Source organism: Benincasa hispida, chromosome 9 (assembly GCF_027475165.1).
Source record: "Benincasa hispida cultivar pf3 chromosome 9, pf3_genome.v1.1, whole genome shotgun sequence".
Lineage (NCBI taxonomy): Eukaryota > Viridiplantae > Streptophyta > Magnoliopsida > Cucurbitales > Cucurbitaceae > Benincasa > Benincasa hispida.
Window position 1 is genome coordinate 72,583,273 of NC_143486.1, and position 17,366 is coordinate 72,600,638.

The 17,366-nt window shown below is 30.0% G+C and overlaps 1 protein-coding gene across 1 annotated transcript; it reads right to left on the reverse strand.

Annotated features, from left to right (window-relative positions):
- Window positions 1–15,645: 15,645 nt before the first annotated feature.
- On the reverse strand, window positions 15,646–16,541 carry LOC150034058 (uncharacterized). Its single transcript, XM_090317202.1, has 3 exons — window positions 16,293–16,541; window positions 16,030–16,155; window positions 15,646–15,945 (listed from the first exon to the last, which is right to left on the reverse strand). Exons 1-3 carry the CDS (start codon window positions 16,539–16,541, stop codon window positions 15,646–15,648), a joined length of 675 nt encoding a protein of 224 aa, XP_090173328.1.
- Window positions 16,542–17,366: the final 825 nt, after the last annotated feature.

Sequence of the window (17,366 nt, forward strand, 5' to 3'; positions counted from 1 at the left end):
TGGGGTTAATTTTAATATCAATGACAAATTAATGGCCAAAATAAGATAACATAATTGACATGACATTTTCTTAGAGGTTAAAAGTTTGATCCCTCCAACATTTCGAAACCTGTCATTAGAAAATTTGTTAGTAATACCTTATTATGTACTCATTCAACTCATATCTTAACATGTTAGAAGTTTGAAAATTTTCTTCCCGAGAGAAAAAAAAAGATTAAAAAAATTAAAGTGAATTTTGGATCTGAGTAAAAATATCATATATAAAATTTATTATAAAATTGTATAACCATTCTTATATTTAAACATAAATAAAAATTATTTTTATTTGCTTAAAATTGGTATGTTTTGCTTATTCAATTTTAGTCTCAATATTTTCAATTGGTCAATTTTAGTCTATATACTTTTAATAAATCTTAAATTTAGTCCCTCATAGTTAAATTTTACCAAACTTGATTAAATAATAATGACATTTTTTATGCATAGAAATATAATATGTGAATATATTTTGCAATTTATAGTAAAATGCTAATGAATAATATTTTTCTTTTAAAAAAAAACTATCATTGAGGATTAAATTCATGAGTTATTAAAATACATGAACTAAAATAAGACAATTGAAAGTTAAAGATTAAGATTAAAGTATAAGAACAAAAATGATATTTTATTTATTTAATGGCAACGGACTAAACTGTATCATTTTACCTTGTGCGGAATACACTGTTTTGTCATGCGTTTCTGTTTTTTCAAAATTTAATTCACTTTTTTTTGTTCTTTTAATTTATAAATGGTCTCTCATCATTTGATGCCATTTGTCATTTCCATAATAGACGTAATTAAAATAAAAACTCTTCATAATATGACGCAATTGAACCTTGTTTGGCTCTATAAAGGCATGGTCCTAATATTAGAGAACTTATGATATAAAAAAAATCGAAATATTGAAATTGCAAATATAATAATCAGGTGAATAAAATATTAGCATGTATAATATAATGTAAATAAATTTATCAACAATAGAATCAATCACTAATAAAATTGATAGAGCCTATCATTACTATATTTACCATCCTTATTTTAAAAGTCCTACTTAATACATTTACTTTTAAATTTTTAAACATGGGGCAAATATCTAGAGAATCTAAAATGCATGGGACATGATGGATAATTAAAGTCCACTGCCACAATTAAATTAAAGTACTATAAGAAATAATAAAATGAAAAAATACGATAAATAAATAAATTAGTAATTTACATTTTATAATATCTCAATTCACGGATTTATTACAATTTATCTATATTAGAATGAAAATTTCTTATAAATAGAAAAATTCCGAAAATATTTACACTTTATAACAAAAAATTTCATAAGTGTTTTTGTACTATTAAAACTTTTGCTATAAAGTATATATATTAGATCCTATATTTAAAAATGTCTAATTTCACTCATTGTATTTTTAATAAAATTTAAAACTAATGTAAGCAATTAGTTAAGTATTAATTTTTTTTTGAAAAAGAATATTGACTATCATTTCTTTTATAAGTTGTAAAAATATATTCACGTAGTACTTTTTCTGGCATGAAAATTATTATAATTATCTTTTAACAATTTTGATAAAAAGTAATTCTAATTACTAAATCAATAAAGTACATACTTCACTTAAAGTAAATGGAATGAAACCTAAAAAACACTATATTAAGTCTTAACCAAAATAAATATTTTTTCCAAAGAAAAAAACTTAAATAAATATCTTAAAGTTCAATAATTTCAACCAAGAAAAAGCTATATTAATATAGTATTGTCTTTTTCCTTCCGCCTCGTCAATTTTATTTTATGTCATTTCTCGTGATTCACTAACATGCATGTTCTTTTTTCCTCTCTTTTTTACTATTCTTCAAACTAAAGCTTAATAAAAGTAAGACAAATTCAATATTTATTACATAAAATTATATCTGAGAATGATTTTAACATGGTTAAAATCACTTTTGTTATGTTCAAAAGTACTCCCAAACATTTCCTAAAAATATATTTTGAGTCTAAATTAGAAAAATCACTTATCATTTTTAAAATCACTATGAGATATATTTTTGATGATTCAAAACAACATTTGATAAAATGTAAACGGGACACTTGCAAGAAGGGAAAAATAAGTTACATTAATTAAATGCATTGCTCACATATTTATTGTTTACAAAAATGGTAAAAAGGAAGTCTAACGATGAACAAAAGATGTAAAATATCGCAAATGTCCTCACTACTTATACATCTTTGATACACTTGATATACTACTGATATGCTTAATAATGTGCACTTGACCGATATACCTGTCAATTGTACACTCGCTTATACTGTTATACATTTGATTGATATGCTTGATAATGATGCAATTGATCAATAAATTACTGATAAATTAGTGAATCAGCTTCACACCATCTGGTGCTAGCCATCGCTTCACTTCCCTATCGTTTACCTCTGTCGATCGCCAGTCATCGCTTTTCTCTCTCTATTAATTGGTTATTTAAGACAAATATGAAATAAAAAATAATTAAAAATCTAAATTTCAAGATTTTGCCATATTTGCAAAAATATCAAATATGAGTGATACACTTATAAAATAATATATTTAAATCGACACTCATTGCAATTTTCCAATGTAAATCGCATTTAAATATATAAAACTAAATACTAAATTAATTTTGAATGGTTAAAGACATGTTTCGAAATAATTTTGAGCGTGATAAAGATGGTTTTAACAATTTTAAAATCATTTTCAAACATACACTTAATCATTGGAAATTAATTTAATATTTAATTTTACATTTCTTAATATAATTTTCGTTTCATCCAAATTGTGTTTGACCCATTTAAAATATACTTCATAATGATTTAAAAAACGACCAAATGATTCAAATGTTTGAATTAATCACTAAGTTCAAAGATAAGTTCAACTAACCTTACCAGTTACCAATATACACGGCCATCTTTTATAATTAATTCACCTAAGTTAGTCACATGTTTGAACCTTGAACTAATTTAAATTGTAAGAAAAATTTAAAAATGACAATAAGGTGACAGAATTCATTGGTTGCAGATGAAAATTAATTATAAAGATGAAAATTAGGAAATGTTTGACTTTGACCTAAAGAATAACGGGCAGGGGCAGGGGCAGGGGCAGGGGCAATGGAAGGGCTTAAATGTGAAACGGCAACGTGATCCGCACCTCACTCAATAAATAAAGAGAAGCATTAATGCGATTCCATTCCATCTCAATTAATTTATACCCAAAATGACCCAAAATCATTATACCACTCATTGCCCATCATCAATTTTTTTTTTTTTTTGATAGTATCAATCCACTCTACTACATTCTTTTTGTATATTAAGCAACCAATATATTAAATTTTCATTAAAATAGAGATATTTTCACGTTTTTATGAGTTCGACATCGACATAAAGGGTGAATCGATATTTCTATCATATTATACAAAAGCTCACAAAACACAAAAAATATTCATCAAAATGCCACTAAAATAAAGATAATATAAACAATATACATATTAACTTGTTGGAAAATCATAAAATATTTATTTATTAATTTCAATTTATTTTTTATTTTTTTTTATAAATTTTCTAAAAATATCCATCGAAATTGATGTTTTATCAATATTTTCATCGAAATTTCCGTAAAATTAAGACCTCGATATTTTCGTCGACAACTTTCATACTCATTTATTTGCTTAAAATGTAAATTCTAGAGAGGGAATTTTGGTAGTGTGTGTAATCTATTATTGATAATGACTTGATTGATATAATTTTCTTTTTCAAAAAAATTAAAATTATTATTTGATCTACAATTTTAAATAGGGATTGGGACTTCTAATTCTACTTAAAAAGGTAGAATAATAATACTACTACTAATAAGTTATATATTTTTGTATTTGGTCAAAATTTAAAGACGAATGTTACTTAGTTAATTGGTTGCTTTTCAATTAGAAAGAACGACTATAGAAGGCGAGTCTTCCACTCCAATATAGGTATTTGAATTGGTAAAATCAATTTACAAATAACAATAGTTGTCTTTTACAATGTAAATGAAACCACAAAGATCAAACACTTTATGAGACTTAACTTAACAATTAGGTCTGTTTATTCGAATATTTTGTGATGGTCGTAGGTCTCTCACTATTCATAAAATATACCATCCTATTTTACTTTAACACGAGGCAAGTAAAACCGTGATTACACTCTACTTTACTGGAAAAGCGAGTATGCTCAATTAACTCATGATCTTATGATAAAATTCATCATTATTGTTATGGATACTCATTTAGGAAGTTTTGTACTACTACGAGAGTATAATATACTTCTATTCACAATTAATTAATTAATTTTTAATACAACAATTACGTTGAGGCATAAAGATTTAAAATTTTGAATCACTTACCTCAAGGGAAGAAACACATGTAAATTACTGACGAGTTATATTTGTATTGTATAACATACTATATTTGTTTCACTCTAATTTTGTCTTTGTAAATAATTGTTTAATTGTTATAGAATTTACATTAGCTTTTAGTAAATGATGCTAAAGGTGATCGACAATAAAAATGATATAGGCTCATGAAATAAAATAATATATCATTTGATAGCGTGTTAATATCAAACGGAATAAGTATATACTAGTATGATACTAATAGATTTTGTTGAAAATTTTTCACTTCCATTACTATTCAATCACACAATAATAGATAAATATATATATTTGAAAGGACAAATATTTTATTTTATAATTTGTGCATGATTCATCTTTGAAAAAAGTACCCACTATATGTTAGTACTTGAAAATTTCCAAAAAACTCTCTCTCGGAAAACAATTTAAATTATTTTTTTATTTGTTGAGTTCAACCAAAAGAATAAAAATAAAAATCTCGACCCATTCACATTGGCTTGTCATGCAACATTGGTATATTATTATTATTTTTTTTTCTAGATTTTTACAGATAATAATGAGTATTAGAAGGGAAGGAAAGAAATTTTCCTTTTGACATTGATTTAAATATCAAAGTTTATGTGGAATATGTTCATCATAGAACTTTAATTTAAAACTAATATACCATGGAATAATACAATTTTTTAAAACATCATTGACTTTTTGATAATTTAAACACATTTTTTCATTTTTAAAATAATGAAGTCACTTAATTTTAGTGATGACTAATTAATTAAACATAGAATAATATACATGTGTACATCAATCCATCAGTATCAAGTAATGAAGAAGAGAGATGACGGACTATGGATGGTGATAAAACTAATAGGTGAAATTAGTAATCCACTTAATTCCACTAATAAAGTTTATAATAATCTAAAACTAATTAATTATGATTTCTCATTTTGGAAATAGACTTAAATACATTTTAGGATAATGAACAACCACCATTCAACTTTTTATATCTATTTTGTTGGTTTTGAATGTCGTTAGATCATTAAATTTTCAAATAATATATTATATGTAGTCCATGAAATATCATTGTTTTATTACATTATTTAGATTGTGTGTAATACATCATTAGCCTTTACCATTAGGTTTTCATGAGTCATTTAATGAAATTTAAATTTTATTTTTTTTAATTAAAAAAATAAAAGGAAAGGAAAGGGAAAAACTCCCTATATTGAATAAAGCTTCACAAATATTTGTCTAATTTAGTCGACCAAACGTAAATGAACTAGCTAGTTAAGGCCTAAAAAACAAATGAATCACTAAATACTCTTAAACCTTTTTCTAGGAAACATAAACCTTAAAAGAAAAACAATAACTCAATATAAAATATCCATTTATCAATTAAATAATCAAAATTTATATATATACAGAAACCTTTTAAAAACAATTTATTGAACAAAATAACATCAATAACTAAATTAATTTTATTATTATTTTTTTATAAATAATATTGTTGTGGGTTTTACCATAAAATATTAAAGCCCACAGATAGAGCTCAAGCCTAAAGAGAATTGGGAGGAGGCATAGAGGAACACATGGCTCAAACGAGAAAAGTAAAGGTCTCAGATTATGAGCTGACCGATCGAGCTCGTAAATATATACCAAATAGAAAATAATCAAACTGCTTGGTTTGGTGCCTTGTAGTCTTGAGTGTTGTAAACCATCGTGACATCATCCAAGTTATAAATAACTACATGTGATTGTTAGAGGAATTACATTATAAATAGTATCGTTTGACGATCACAAATGGGAGATAAGTAATTTCCAAAGCAGAACTTTGTCCTTACTTCTTGTGTGTTCAGATAAATCATTTTCTTCATGTACTAACTTAGAAACATAGTCTAGTAGACCCAATATCACATCAATGCAAGAATCTTTTATGTCGGTTTGAAAAGCAAGACCAAGCTAGATAAGGAGAATTGGGCCAGAGGTCAAGCCCACGAAAGATTCTCATTCTTAACGAATGCGTGCGAGATCTGAACACAAATAAATATCTAGTTCAAGACTTAAAAAAAAAAAAAAAAAAGAAAAAGAAAAGGACAGAGTACATAGTACAACAAAATGTTTTAAAAACTATAAATGAAAATGAGATAAATAATAGAGTTGATTCATATAATTGGATTTAAACGATTATTTATTAATTATTATTTTCATAAAATGAATCGTGTACTTCATTATGGAAAGAGTGCATACAATTGATTAAATTAAAAAAATATATAAGTCAATAGAATACATAATTGACTGCAATTTGTTTCTGAGTGCTCAGTTCTAGAAGTATTCGATGACAGTAAAATGCTGCTGCCAGCCAACACAGTTTCTCACGACGGAGGGGAAGAAGGTTAAGGAAAATTATTTATTATTATTATTATTATTTTAAAATAATAATAATAATTTAAAAAAGAAAAAAGAAATGGTCGTCACGTGCTTCCTGTTCAAATGGAGTGGTGGGATGGCGTGCCGAACACGTGCTAAGTTCTGGCTCCTCTGCAGAGGACTGGGCTGGGAACAAAAAGGAAGATGCCTTAGGGTCTAATTCAAGTAAAGCCCTAATCAAATGCAAACTCTCCTACTTATCTTCATCTTTTTGCTTAATTAAGAAGTTAATTAACTCAAACTAAGAAAAATTAGAGAAAATTTAATTCATACACTCTTACACTTTTTGGAGGTCGTATGAATTTATAAATAATCGTATCAATTTAAACCATAATTTTTTTTAATAAAATATATGATTATTTCTAATTAAGATTTTAAATTGTTATGAATGAATCAATTTAGGCTCTTTATTAATATTATATTTGAAAATTCTTCACGCGTACAATTTTAAAATAAATTTGATGATTTGAATTGATTCACGAACAATTTTCGAAGGAACTCTTAATTGATAAAATTATAAGTTCCACACATTGTTTATCCAAACAGAATGTAAATGGAAGATGTAAATTGATACACTTAAAAAGTTAAGGATTTAAAGACTTACAATTGTTAGTTCATGGTTTAAATTGATACAAACTATAAAGTTTAGGGATATAAATGGATACTTTCCCTAAAAATTATCTATATGAGTTTAGTTAAGACACATCTCTATACTTATTTTAAGGAGCTTTAGGTTTGAATTTCTCTCTGTCTTCTAAAAAGTTAAAAATTCAAATCTATATTTAGTTGAACTCATACAAAATGGGAAATTGCATTGTATGACAAATACATTTTAAGAAACAAAAACTGTGACTTCAACTTTTTTGTAATGGCAGGTGTGACAATCACATAACAATCATATAAAAATCAGATAGCAATCACATAGAAATCAGATAGTAATTGAATTTTCACGTAGAAGTCATTTGCCATGCTTGCAAAAAAGTAAAACCTAGGGTCACGCACCTAATTTTCAATTTATCTGTTTTTATTAAAGTTACAATTGCCCCTAAAAAAATAGTTTGAACATTGTTGGTACTCTTCAATATACATTTGAACTAGTTTTGAAATTATGACAGAATTTTCGAAACCAGCAGTAATCCTTGAAGTCATGTTAGATAACAATTTAGGTCAGTTTTGTAACCATTTGATTTGTTGTTTTTGTTTTTGAAAATTAAGTTTATAGACACTACTTCTACCTCTAAATTTCTTCATTGGTTATCTACTTTTTACCAATAGTTTAAAAAAAAGTCAAAATTTGAAAACTAAAAAAAAAAAAAAAGCTCTTAAAAACTTGTTTTTGTTTTAAGAATTTGGTTAAGAATTCAACTATTGTACTTGAGAAAGATACAAATCATTTTAAGAAATGAGAAGAAAATAACCTTAATTTTCAAAAAACAAAAACAAAAAACAAAATGGTTACCAACTGGGTCTTTTATTTTTAGCTTTTAGTTTTTGAAATTTATATTTATTTTTTTCCCAAAACATGACTCAGGTTTTTGAAAACGTGAATAACATAGAAACTTAATTTTTAAAAATTAAATGTCGATCTAAAAGTTTGAAATTTAATTACAATTTAAAGAATGGTTTATTTATTAATATTACCATTTTCATATTTTTATATTTTATAAGATGGACTCAAATTATATGTTCAAAATTAATGCACAAGATAGTACTAAATAAATTAATATAAAACATCAGAAAATTTAATCTATCTTCAATGTATTTACAAAGATTCATGAATTAGGTTAGATCCATTCTTCCTCAACCATGTGTTTGCTCACTTAGAGCATTTTGGTACATTTCAAAGCAATAAGTTAGGAAAAAAGTGGTCTATGATAAGAAAATGAATATATTAACATATAATACATCTTTAAAAAGATTAGAGTTCAAATTTTTCTATTTCTATTTGTCGAACTAAAAAAATTTGCATAATGATTGATTTTAGGTACAAGATAATAATTGGTTATGGTATACCTATTTTTATTGACTTTTTGCATGAGATTTTAATTTTAAAAAATATTTATAAGTTAATTATCGATTTAATCATAGGATTTCTTTTTCTTTGACATTCTCTTGTAATAGTTTTTTCCCTCTAATCTTGTAATGACTAAAGTATTTGAGTCATAGCTAGTCTTTTATCACATCAATAATACATTAATATATAATATGAGTATCGATTTCTTATTTGTTGACGGCAATTTAATACTATAATTTTGTTTTTAAGTTTTCTATTTAAAAGCTAAATTTTTTTTAATAACTTTTTTCAATATGTGAAATTGAACTAATATTGAAAGAATATATATATATATTTATAAAAAAAAACAATAATTATGAATAAACTACTTTTGATTTTGCAGTTAGCTCTTAGCTCGATTGTCAATTGACAAGCCAACAAATGGTTAGTAGTTGTAAAATAGTTATGAACAATATAATTATTTATATATTTTTTTTAAGTACCAACCAATGATTTAAGGTCGATTTGTGGGATATGATTATACCAAATAATGTTTTGCTCTACTTAACCACTACCAACCAGCAAATTTTGTAATTTGAGGTCAATGAATTAAAATGTTTAAATTTAAATATTATTTAAATAATATTTTATAGCCAATTAGTATTGGTTCAATAAAAATATCGTTACACACACACATATATTTCGATTAATCAAAAATCAAAATATGGTGGTTTCTAAGTTAGTTTTTTTTTTCTTTTTTTTTTTTTAAAATTGTTATAATTATTTTGGATAAAAGGTTGTTATTGAAGTGATGAGAAACAGCTACTAATTATTGAATTATAAAAACATGAAAAGGTGTTTGTTATTGTGATAATTCAGTTCTATATATGAAAAAAAAATGAAAGAAAAAAAATCAATTTACACTCTAAATCTAAATTTAATATAGTGTATCATTCACACAATCTAAACGTGCTATTTCATCAATTTAGATTGTTTTTTAGAGTGATTTTTGTATTATTAAAATCACTTTTTCTCAAGCCAAAATCACTTTCCTTTAAAATGATGATGTTTGGCCTTGAATAAAATTGATTTTAGGAAAAACTAAAATCATTTTAACTTGATTTTGGAATAATTAATTTATAGGTGATTTTTGTTGAGATGTTGGACCCGTTCTTCTTCTTCCTCCTCCTCCTTCTCTTCATCACATAGCCTTGTAATGTCTCACATTGCATCGCCGAGTGAAGAACAATTCTTCTTCGAATTTCACAATGTCTCACATTGCGTTGTCATGTGAAGAACAATTCTTCTTCTTCGAATTTCACAATATTCTGAAAAAAAAAAAAAATTTGTGTTGTCGAGTGAAGAACAGTTCTTTTTCTTCGAATTTTACAATGTCTCACATTGTGTTGTCATGTGAAGAACAGTTCTTCTTCTTCGAATTTCACAGTATTCTGGAAAAAAAAACATTAAAAAAAAACTCAGAGGACAACAACTGTTTTTGAACCAATTCATAAACCAAGTTATTGAACTTTTGCTCCACAATTCCAACAAATTGTTGCATACAACACTGCAAAACTATTTTGGAAGCCATTCCAAATTAGTACAGGATTGGATCAAAAGGAGTTGATATAGATGAGAAAGAACTCTATTTTTTATTGATCTTCACTCCATTTATAATTGCTATATGGTTGAAACATTGAATTCTTAAAATTTTGAATACGATCAACATCTTATTATCGAAAATGCATAAATGATTGATGATGTATTGTATTATTATTTATTTATCTTAGATAGACAGATATAGATACCTATCTTTTTCTATTAGAGATAGACAAAGATAGAACTCTATCTTTCTGAAGGAATCGGTGAAGGTCCTATACAAAAACGGGGATCAGTCCCAAAAATTATTTTCACAGAATGCAAGTTTTACAGAATACAACATTATGTATAAACACAAATTAATTTTACAACATGCAATAATAAATTAGGAGAAAATAGGGTTTAGGAAAGCTTACCCTTGAAGAATTCACAACCCTCTTCTTCGAAATTGATCACGAACTGCAACGAATTCGAAACCCTAATGGCCACCACCAATTGGAGCCTTATCTATTCTCTGGGATGAGAATCACAAGAGTTCGTGGACTCTGTGAATTTTGGTAGAGGGAGAAAGAATGAGTTATTGAGAGGAATCAAATTTTTTTTGGGAATTTTCTTCTTATGTAATCTTACAGAGAGCTCTCAGTTTTTATGTAAAACTAAAACTTTGAAGAAGAAGACTGCAACCCACCAAAACCACTCACACACGTATATGTGATTGAGAGAGATCAGGGAAGGGAAGTTATTTCCTTCCCTGAAAAAAATTCAAAAATAAATTAATTTTAATATATATATATATATATATATATTATATCATATATAACATATAACCTATAGTTTAATACTGTATCGTATACAGTATATAACTTATAGTTTTACTTCTCTCATTAATGGTATTTAATTTAAATCCCATTTATATTAAAATTAATTAAATGAATCTAATTCACATAATTAATGTTTGAATCATATTCAAATATTTATTTCCTCTCAAATAAATTTTATGTTATAATATATCATATACATTATAATAATTATATCATATATAATTAAGTAAAATTAATTATATCACATATAATTAATTCCCTCAATTAATTTGAACATTTCAAAATAATCCAAAATTGATTCTCATAAATCTCTGTTGAGTTATAAAGGGAACCTCATGCACCTATAGCTTGAAGCTCCAATAGTACTTGAATAATTAACTGTCGGACACTCCACTAAAGACTGACAACTGCAGTATTCGCACTACAGATATATTTATGTGTCCATTGAATATAACCAGTCAACAGTACGATGACTCTTCACAAATTGCTCGTAAATACAGATGGGCCAAAATTACTGTTTTATCCCTATAATTACATCTAACTGCTTAAGTACTATCGATTCTTCTAATGAACAATAAGTCGTAGTCTGATTATGACCAAAACCCTCTTGGGCTAGGAGAAGGTGTGGCGCCACATTGTTCAAGCCTCGAAGTCAACCTTTAAAGGAGTAATTTATCTACTTACCCCACCGTCAGGAAATGAGTGAATTCCGTCTCGTGTAACTGTGTTCCCAGCTCCCTAATGAGACGAATCCCCAAAATGGTAGGCTTATTGAGTCGAAAATTTAGCAAATCTCACCCAAACAAATCAAATGACCGTCTTCATAGGCAGAAGTTCACAACTCACCAGGATTTAGGTCATGTCACCTATGGTCATCTTGGTGAAATTTAAGTCTCTATTATGAACGGTGTTATATAATAAGACTAGTCATTTCGTGGTTCGGTCTTATACAAACTCCTTTGTATAGAATACCTCTGCTCACATGTTTCCACATGAATGGTCCGTATTCATAGTGTCACTAAGATAAAGTATCTAGCCTTATCCATTTACTACAGACCATTTAGGTTATCACTTAAACATGATCCACTTATATGTCTCTACATACATGTTTAAGCTACAAATGATAACCTTAAATGTTAGTTTTGTTGGGGATGGTGCCCTAAATTTTCGTTGGGTCTTGTAGTTTGTAAATACAGTTTTGAACAAACGCTTGTGATGTAATAATATATGATATTTTCTTCACTTTTGTCTATGGAACATTGGATGTTTTATTTGCTTTACCACAAACCATTAAACTAAGATCCCTGGTTGTCGTTGTAGCTTAAGCATGTATGTGGAGGCATACAGGTGGATCATGTCTTAAGTGATAACCAAAATGGTCTGTAGTATATGGATATAGGAGGGAAACCTTATCATGGTAATACTACGAATGCAGCCCACTTTGTAGAATAGTTACAAGTGTTGTGACTTGCTATAGATGATCTGATCCTAATCATTCATGTGAAAACATAAGAGCGGGGGCATCCTATACAAAGGAGTTTGTATAAGACCGGATCACGAAATGTTATAATCTCGTTATATGATGTCGTTCATGACAGAGACTTCACTTCACTAGGATGACCATAGATAACATGACCTCAATCTTGAGTGAGTTGGAAACTCCTGCCTTTGAGGGCGGTTCTTTGATTTACACGGGTGCGAGTGGCTAGATCGTCGACTCGAACCTACCACTTTGGGGATTCGTCTGATTTGGGAGCTGGGAACTCAGCTACACAAGATGGAATTCAGTCATTCCCTGAAATAGGGGTAAGTAGATAGATTGCTCCCTTAAGGGATGATTCCGAGGCTTGAATGTGGTGCCACACATCTTCTCATGGCCCGAGAGGTGTCCACACATAGTAAGACTATGTTGTATTGTTCTTTAGAGGGATTGGTGGTACTTAAGGAGTTAGATGTAACTATAGGGGAAAAACGGTAAATTGGCCCAATTGTACTTACGAGCATTTGTGAAGAGTTATCGTAATGTTGATTGGTTATATCCAATGGAGACAGAAATATATCTGTAGTAAGAAGAGTGCAGCCGTTGGTCTTTATTGGAATGCCTGGTAATTAACGGATGGTGGATCTTGTGGCTAAAGAGTTTAGTCAGCTATTCACGTACCGTTGGAGCTTTGAGTCATAGGTCCACAAGGTCCCCTTGGTAGCTCAATGGATTCAAGTTAAGAATCAGTTTTTGGGTCAGTTTGAAGTGTTCAAATTGACAAGAGGGAGTTCGATTATATATGATATGATTGAACTTGTCAATTATATATGATATAGTTGACATGATGTATGAGATACATTATTTGGAGGAAAATGATATAAATATGATTTATATCTAGTGGAGGAGAAAAGGACTATGGTTCATATATTACATATGATGTGATATTAAACCATAGGTTATAAATATAATAAGATTATATTTTTTTATTTAACAATTATGGGATAATTGTGCCGACTTTTTCTTCGTAACCGAATGAGTTAGTGGGAGGTTGAATTCAGTTTTCGTAACTGAAGGATAAATGAAAATTGTTTTCATTTTGCAAAAGATCAAACATTCACTCACCGATTGTGTATATTGCCTATCACGTAGCAAACCGAGAGCATAAACGACAACTCAGTGTTTACTAAACGATTGTGTACACACGCACCTTTTTCCTAAACAATCGCATAGAATTACCTAAACGATCGTCTAGCATTTTCTATACGATCACGCGCCTGAGCATCTTACTAAACATCATCTATACGATCTAGCCATTTTTACTACACGATTGTGTATCTTTACCTAAACGATCAAGCATCTGTTTATATGATAAGACCCCGATATCTCGAACTTTCTTGATCGTGATAAACGATCGTGTCTTCCTCTTTCCCTCTATCAAATCAAATAGAGCCCACACCTCTTGGATTCTCACTCCAAGAATATCGAGGGGTCCAAATGGTGGTGTCTTCCCTGCTACCATGTTCGTAAGGAGTCCTTTCGTGGGTAGACGATAGCGATTTAGTGGACGATAGCTTGAACGATCTTTCGCGAGAGCGAGATTTCTGTGAAGAAGAGTTCTTCAACTGGTATGTATCTTGTTCTCTTTTGTTAATTAAAGTTTCAAAGCACGCTTGTAATTAGTTGTTAAATGCATAACTAGCCCGTTTGATTGTGAATGCGTTAATTCTGTCACAATGAGTCTGGAACGATCTTGCTTCCGTTCAGAGGTACTCTTTGACAAGAGTTCCTTCAAGTTTATTGGTTTGTGGGTTTAATGCTACTAAATGTTAAATAAAACGTCTCATATTTTATTAAAGAAAAAAAAGTTTGTACAATAGAATTATAAACTACAGAACCCATGAGATTTAGGACATCGACTCCAACAATCTTCCACTTGACCTAAAGCTAGTGGGGTATACAATATAAAAGTCATACTAATATACAACTACACAAAACAATAAACTAGAGCATAACGCGCGCCCGGTACAAAATCTCTCACTTGTCCTAGACTAAATGTGGCTTGTCTTGTAGACCCAAACTCTACAGGTGAACCTCAAACACCTTAGCCGTGAGGGCCTTTGTAAACAGATCAACAATGTTATGCTTCGAAGCTATAAGCGTGACGATCATGTACCCACAATGCACAATCTCTCAAATGAGATGATACTTTCGCTTTTTATGCTTCCCACACTTGTGACTCCGAGGCTCTCGAGAATTAGTCACAACACAACTATTATCACAATAAAGGGTGATGGGCTTTGACATGTCTAGAACCTCTTCCAGATCAGTCAGAAATTTCCTGAGCCATATGTTAGGATACTGATTCTAGAAAGATTTTATTAACGTAACGAGTTGGTACAATCTTCCGGAATAGCAACTAAACGACGAATGAATTTTTTTATGAAACGATATGAGTCAAATAGAGACTAGACGATTGTTTATCAAACTACAAACGATCGTTTAAAAAACTCTATACGATCGCTTACAGTCTCTACACGATCGTTGAGTTATACTAGACGATCGCTTACAAAACACCCCATGATCGGTTACAAGATACTACAAGATCACTTGTAAAATATTATCCGATCGCTTACCAAATTCTATACGACGGCTTACCAAATGCTACACGATCGCTGGGCTCGGCTACATGATCACTTAGTAGAAGAGGTAAACGATGAGCGACACACTACGATTGAATCTACATGATAGAGACTTCCGAACTCCCACTCTCGAGAGCTCACCTTCCTCACTTTTGATATTCAAAATCCTCTATCCCCTCTCTTTCGGTTTCTTTCTTCTTTTAAACCTCCACTTCTCCTAACAGAATTGAAAGTAGTCCTAAACCGATTCAACTGCCTCTCCTCTATTCTTTCTTTCTTGATATTGCAACATAATTGGAGGCCTATCATTACCTCTCCCCTCCACCTTTACCTTGCTCTCAAAGTAAAGTTCTGGCTGTCCAACCCATTTTTTTAGCTGCGACACATGAAACACTGGATGGATCGACATTGTTGTTTGAAGGTTCAACTTGTAAGCTACTGATCCCCCTCTGTCCACCACCTGATATGGTTCATAATAATTGGGAGATAATTTCACATTCTGCTTTTGCCGAACTAAAATTTGGCGATAGGGTTGGAACTTCAGCCATACCCAATCACCAACTTGAAATCCAACATCACGTCACTTCTTGTCAGCAAACTTCTTCATTTTCTTTTGAGCTACCCTCAGATGCTCCTTAAGCACGTGCAATGTAGCATCTCTGTCTCGCATTTGTTGGCCCAAAGTCGCATTGGCCGTACAACCATTCCCATAGTGAATCAACACTGGAGGTTGTCGTCCATACACAATCTAAAAAGGGCAAAACCAGTAGAAGCATTATACGTAGTGTTATACCAATATTCAGCCCAATGCCACCAGTTAATCCATTCTTTCGGTCACTCACCACAGCAGCACCTCCAATACATTTCCACGCTGCGATTCACCACCTCTGTCTGACCATCCGACTGAGGATGAAAAACTGTACTGTGATGGAGTTTGGTACTCAACAGTCGGAACAACTCTTGCCAAAAGTGAATCACAAACTCCTTGTCTTGGTCCGAGACAATGGACTTCAGCATCCTGTGTAGTTTAACTATTTCTCTACAAAATGTATCTACTACAATACCAGCATTTAAAGGGTGTTTCAAAGGCAAGAAATTAGCATACTCTACAGATCGATATGCTTCCACAGTCATTTCTTGTTTAATAGCCAAGAATCTTCCACAGATCGATCCCTCTCTTAAAGATCAAAATCGGGCTATCATCCTTTTCTTCAAGTCTTCCCAATCTTTGAATGGCTCTCTGTCTACCTTCGATCGGTACCAGTCTAATGCGATGCTATCGAAACTCCCAACCACTAATGTCATCTTCTCAGATTCAGTCAACCTATGAACTTGAAAATAACAGTCTACTCTGTATAACCATCCGTCTGGATCACTTCCGCTAAACACCGACATTTCAACTTTCTTGAATTCACTCTGGTCGTAAATCGCTTCTTCATCGGATGCTTTCACCGAACTATTTGTTCCGCACATCTTATTGGCATTCGATCCTTCTGCCTCTTCTATCACTTTTGCTTTTTCTTTAGGCATTTCCGTAACGTAGGAAATGAATATTTGTTGATGTTTCTCTGCCTGCAATCCCAATCGCTCAATACTCTTTACTAACGTTGCCAAATTCTCCTTTATGGTTGGCAATTTATGCATTTAGATTACGAGTTCAGAGATCTCTTGGTCCAATAACTTCAGTTTCTCTTCAAAACGTTTCTAAACCATGCTTGCCTAGGTGGTTGCTCTAATACCAATTTGTTAGGATATTGATTCTTGAAAGACTTTATTAACGTAACGAGTTGGTACAATCTTTCGGAATAGCAATTAAACAATGAATGAATTCTTTATTAAACGATATGAGTCAAACAAAGACTAGACGATTGTTTATCAAACTACAAACAATCGTTTACAAAAAATTATACGGTCGCTTACAGTCTCTACACGATCACTGAGTAATACTAGACAATCGCT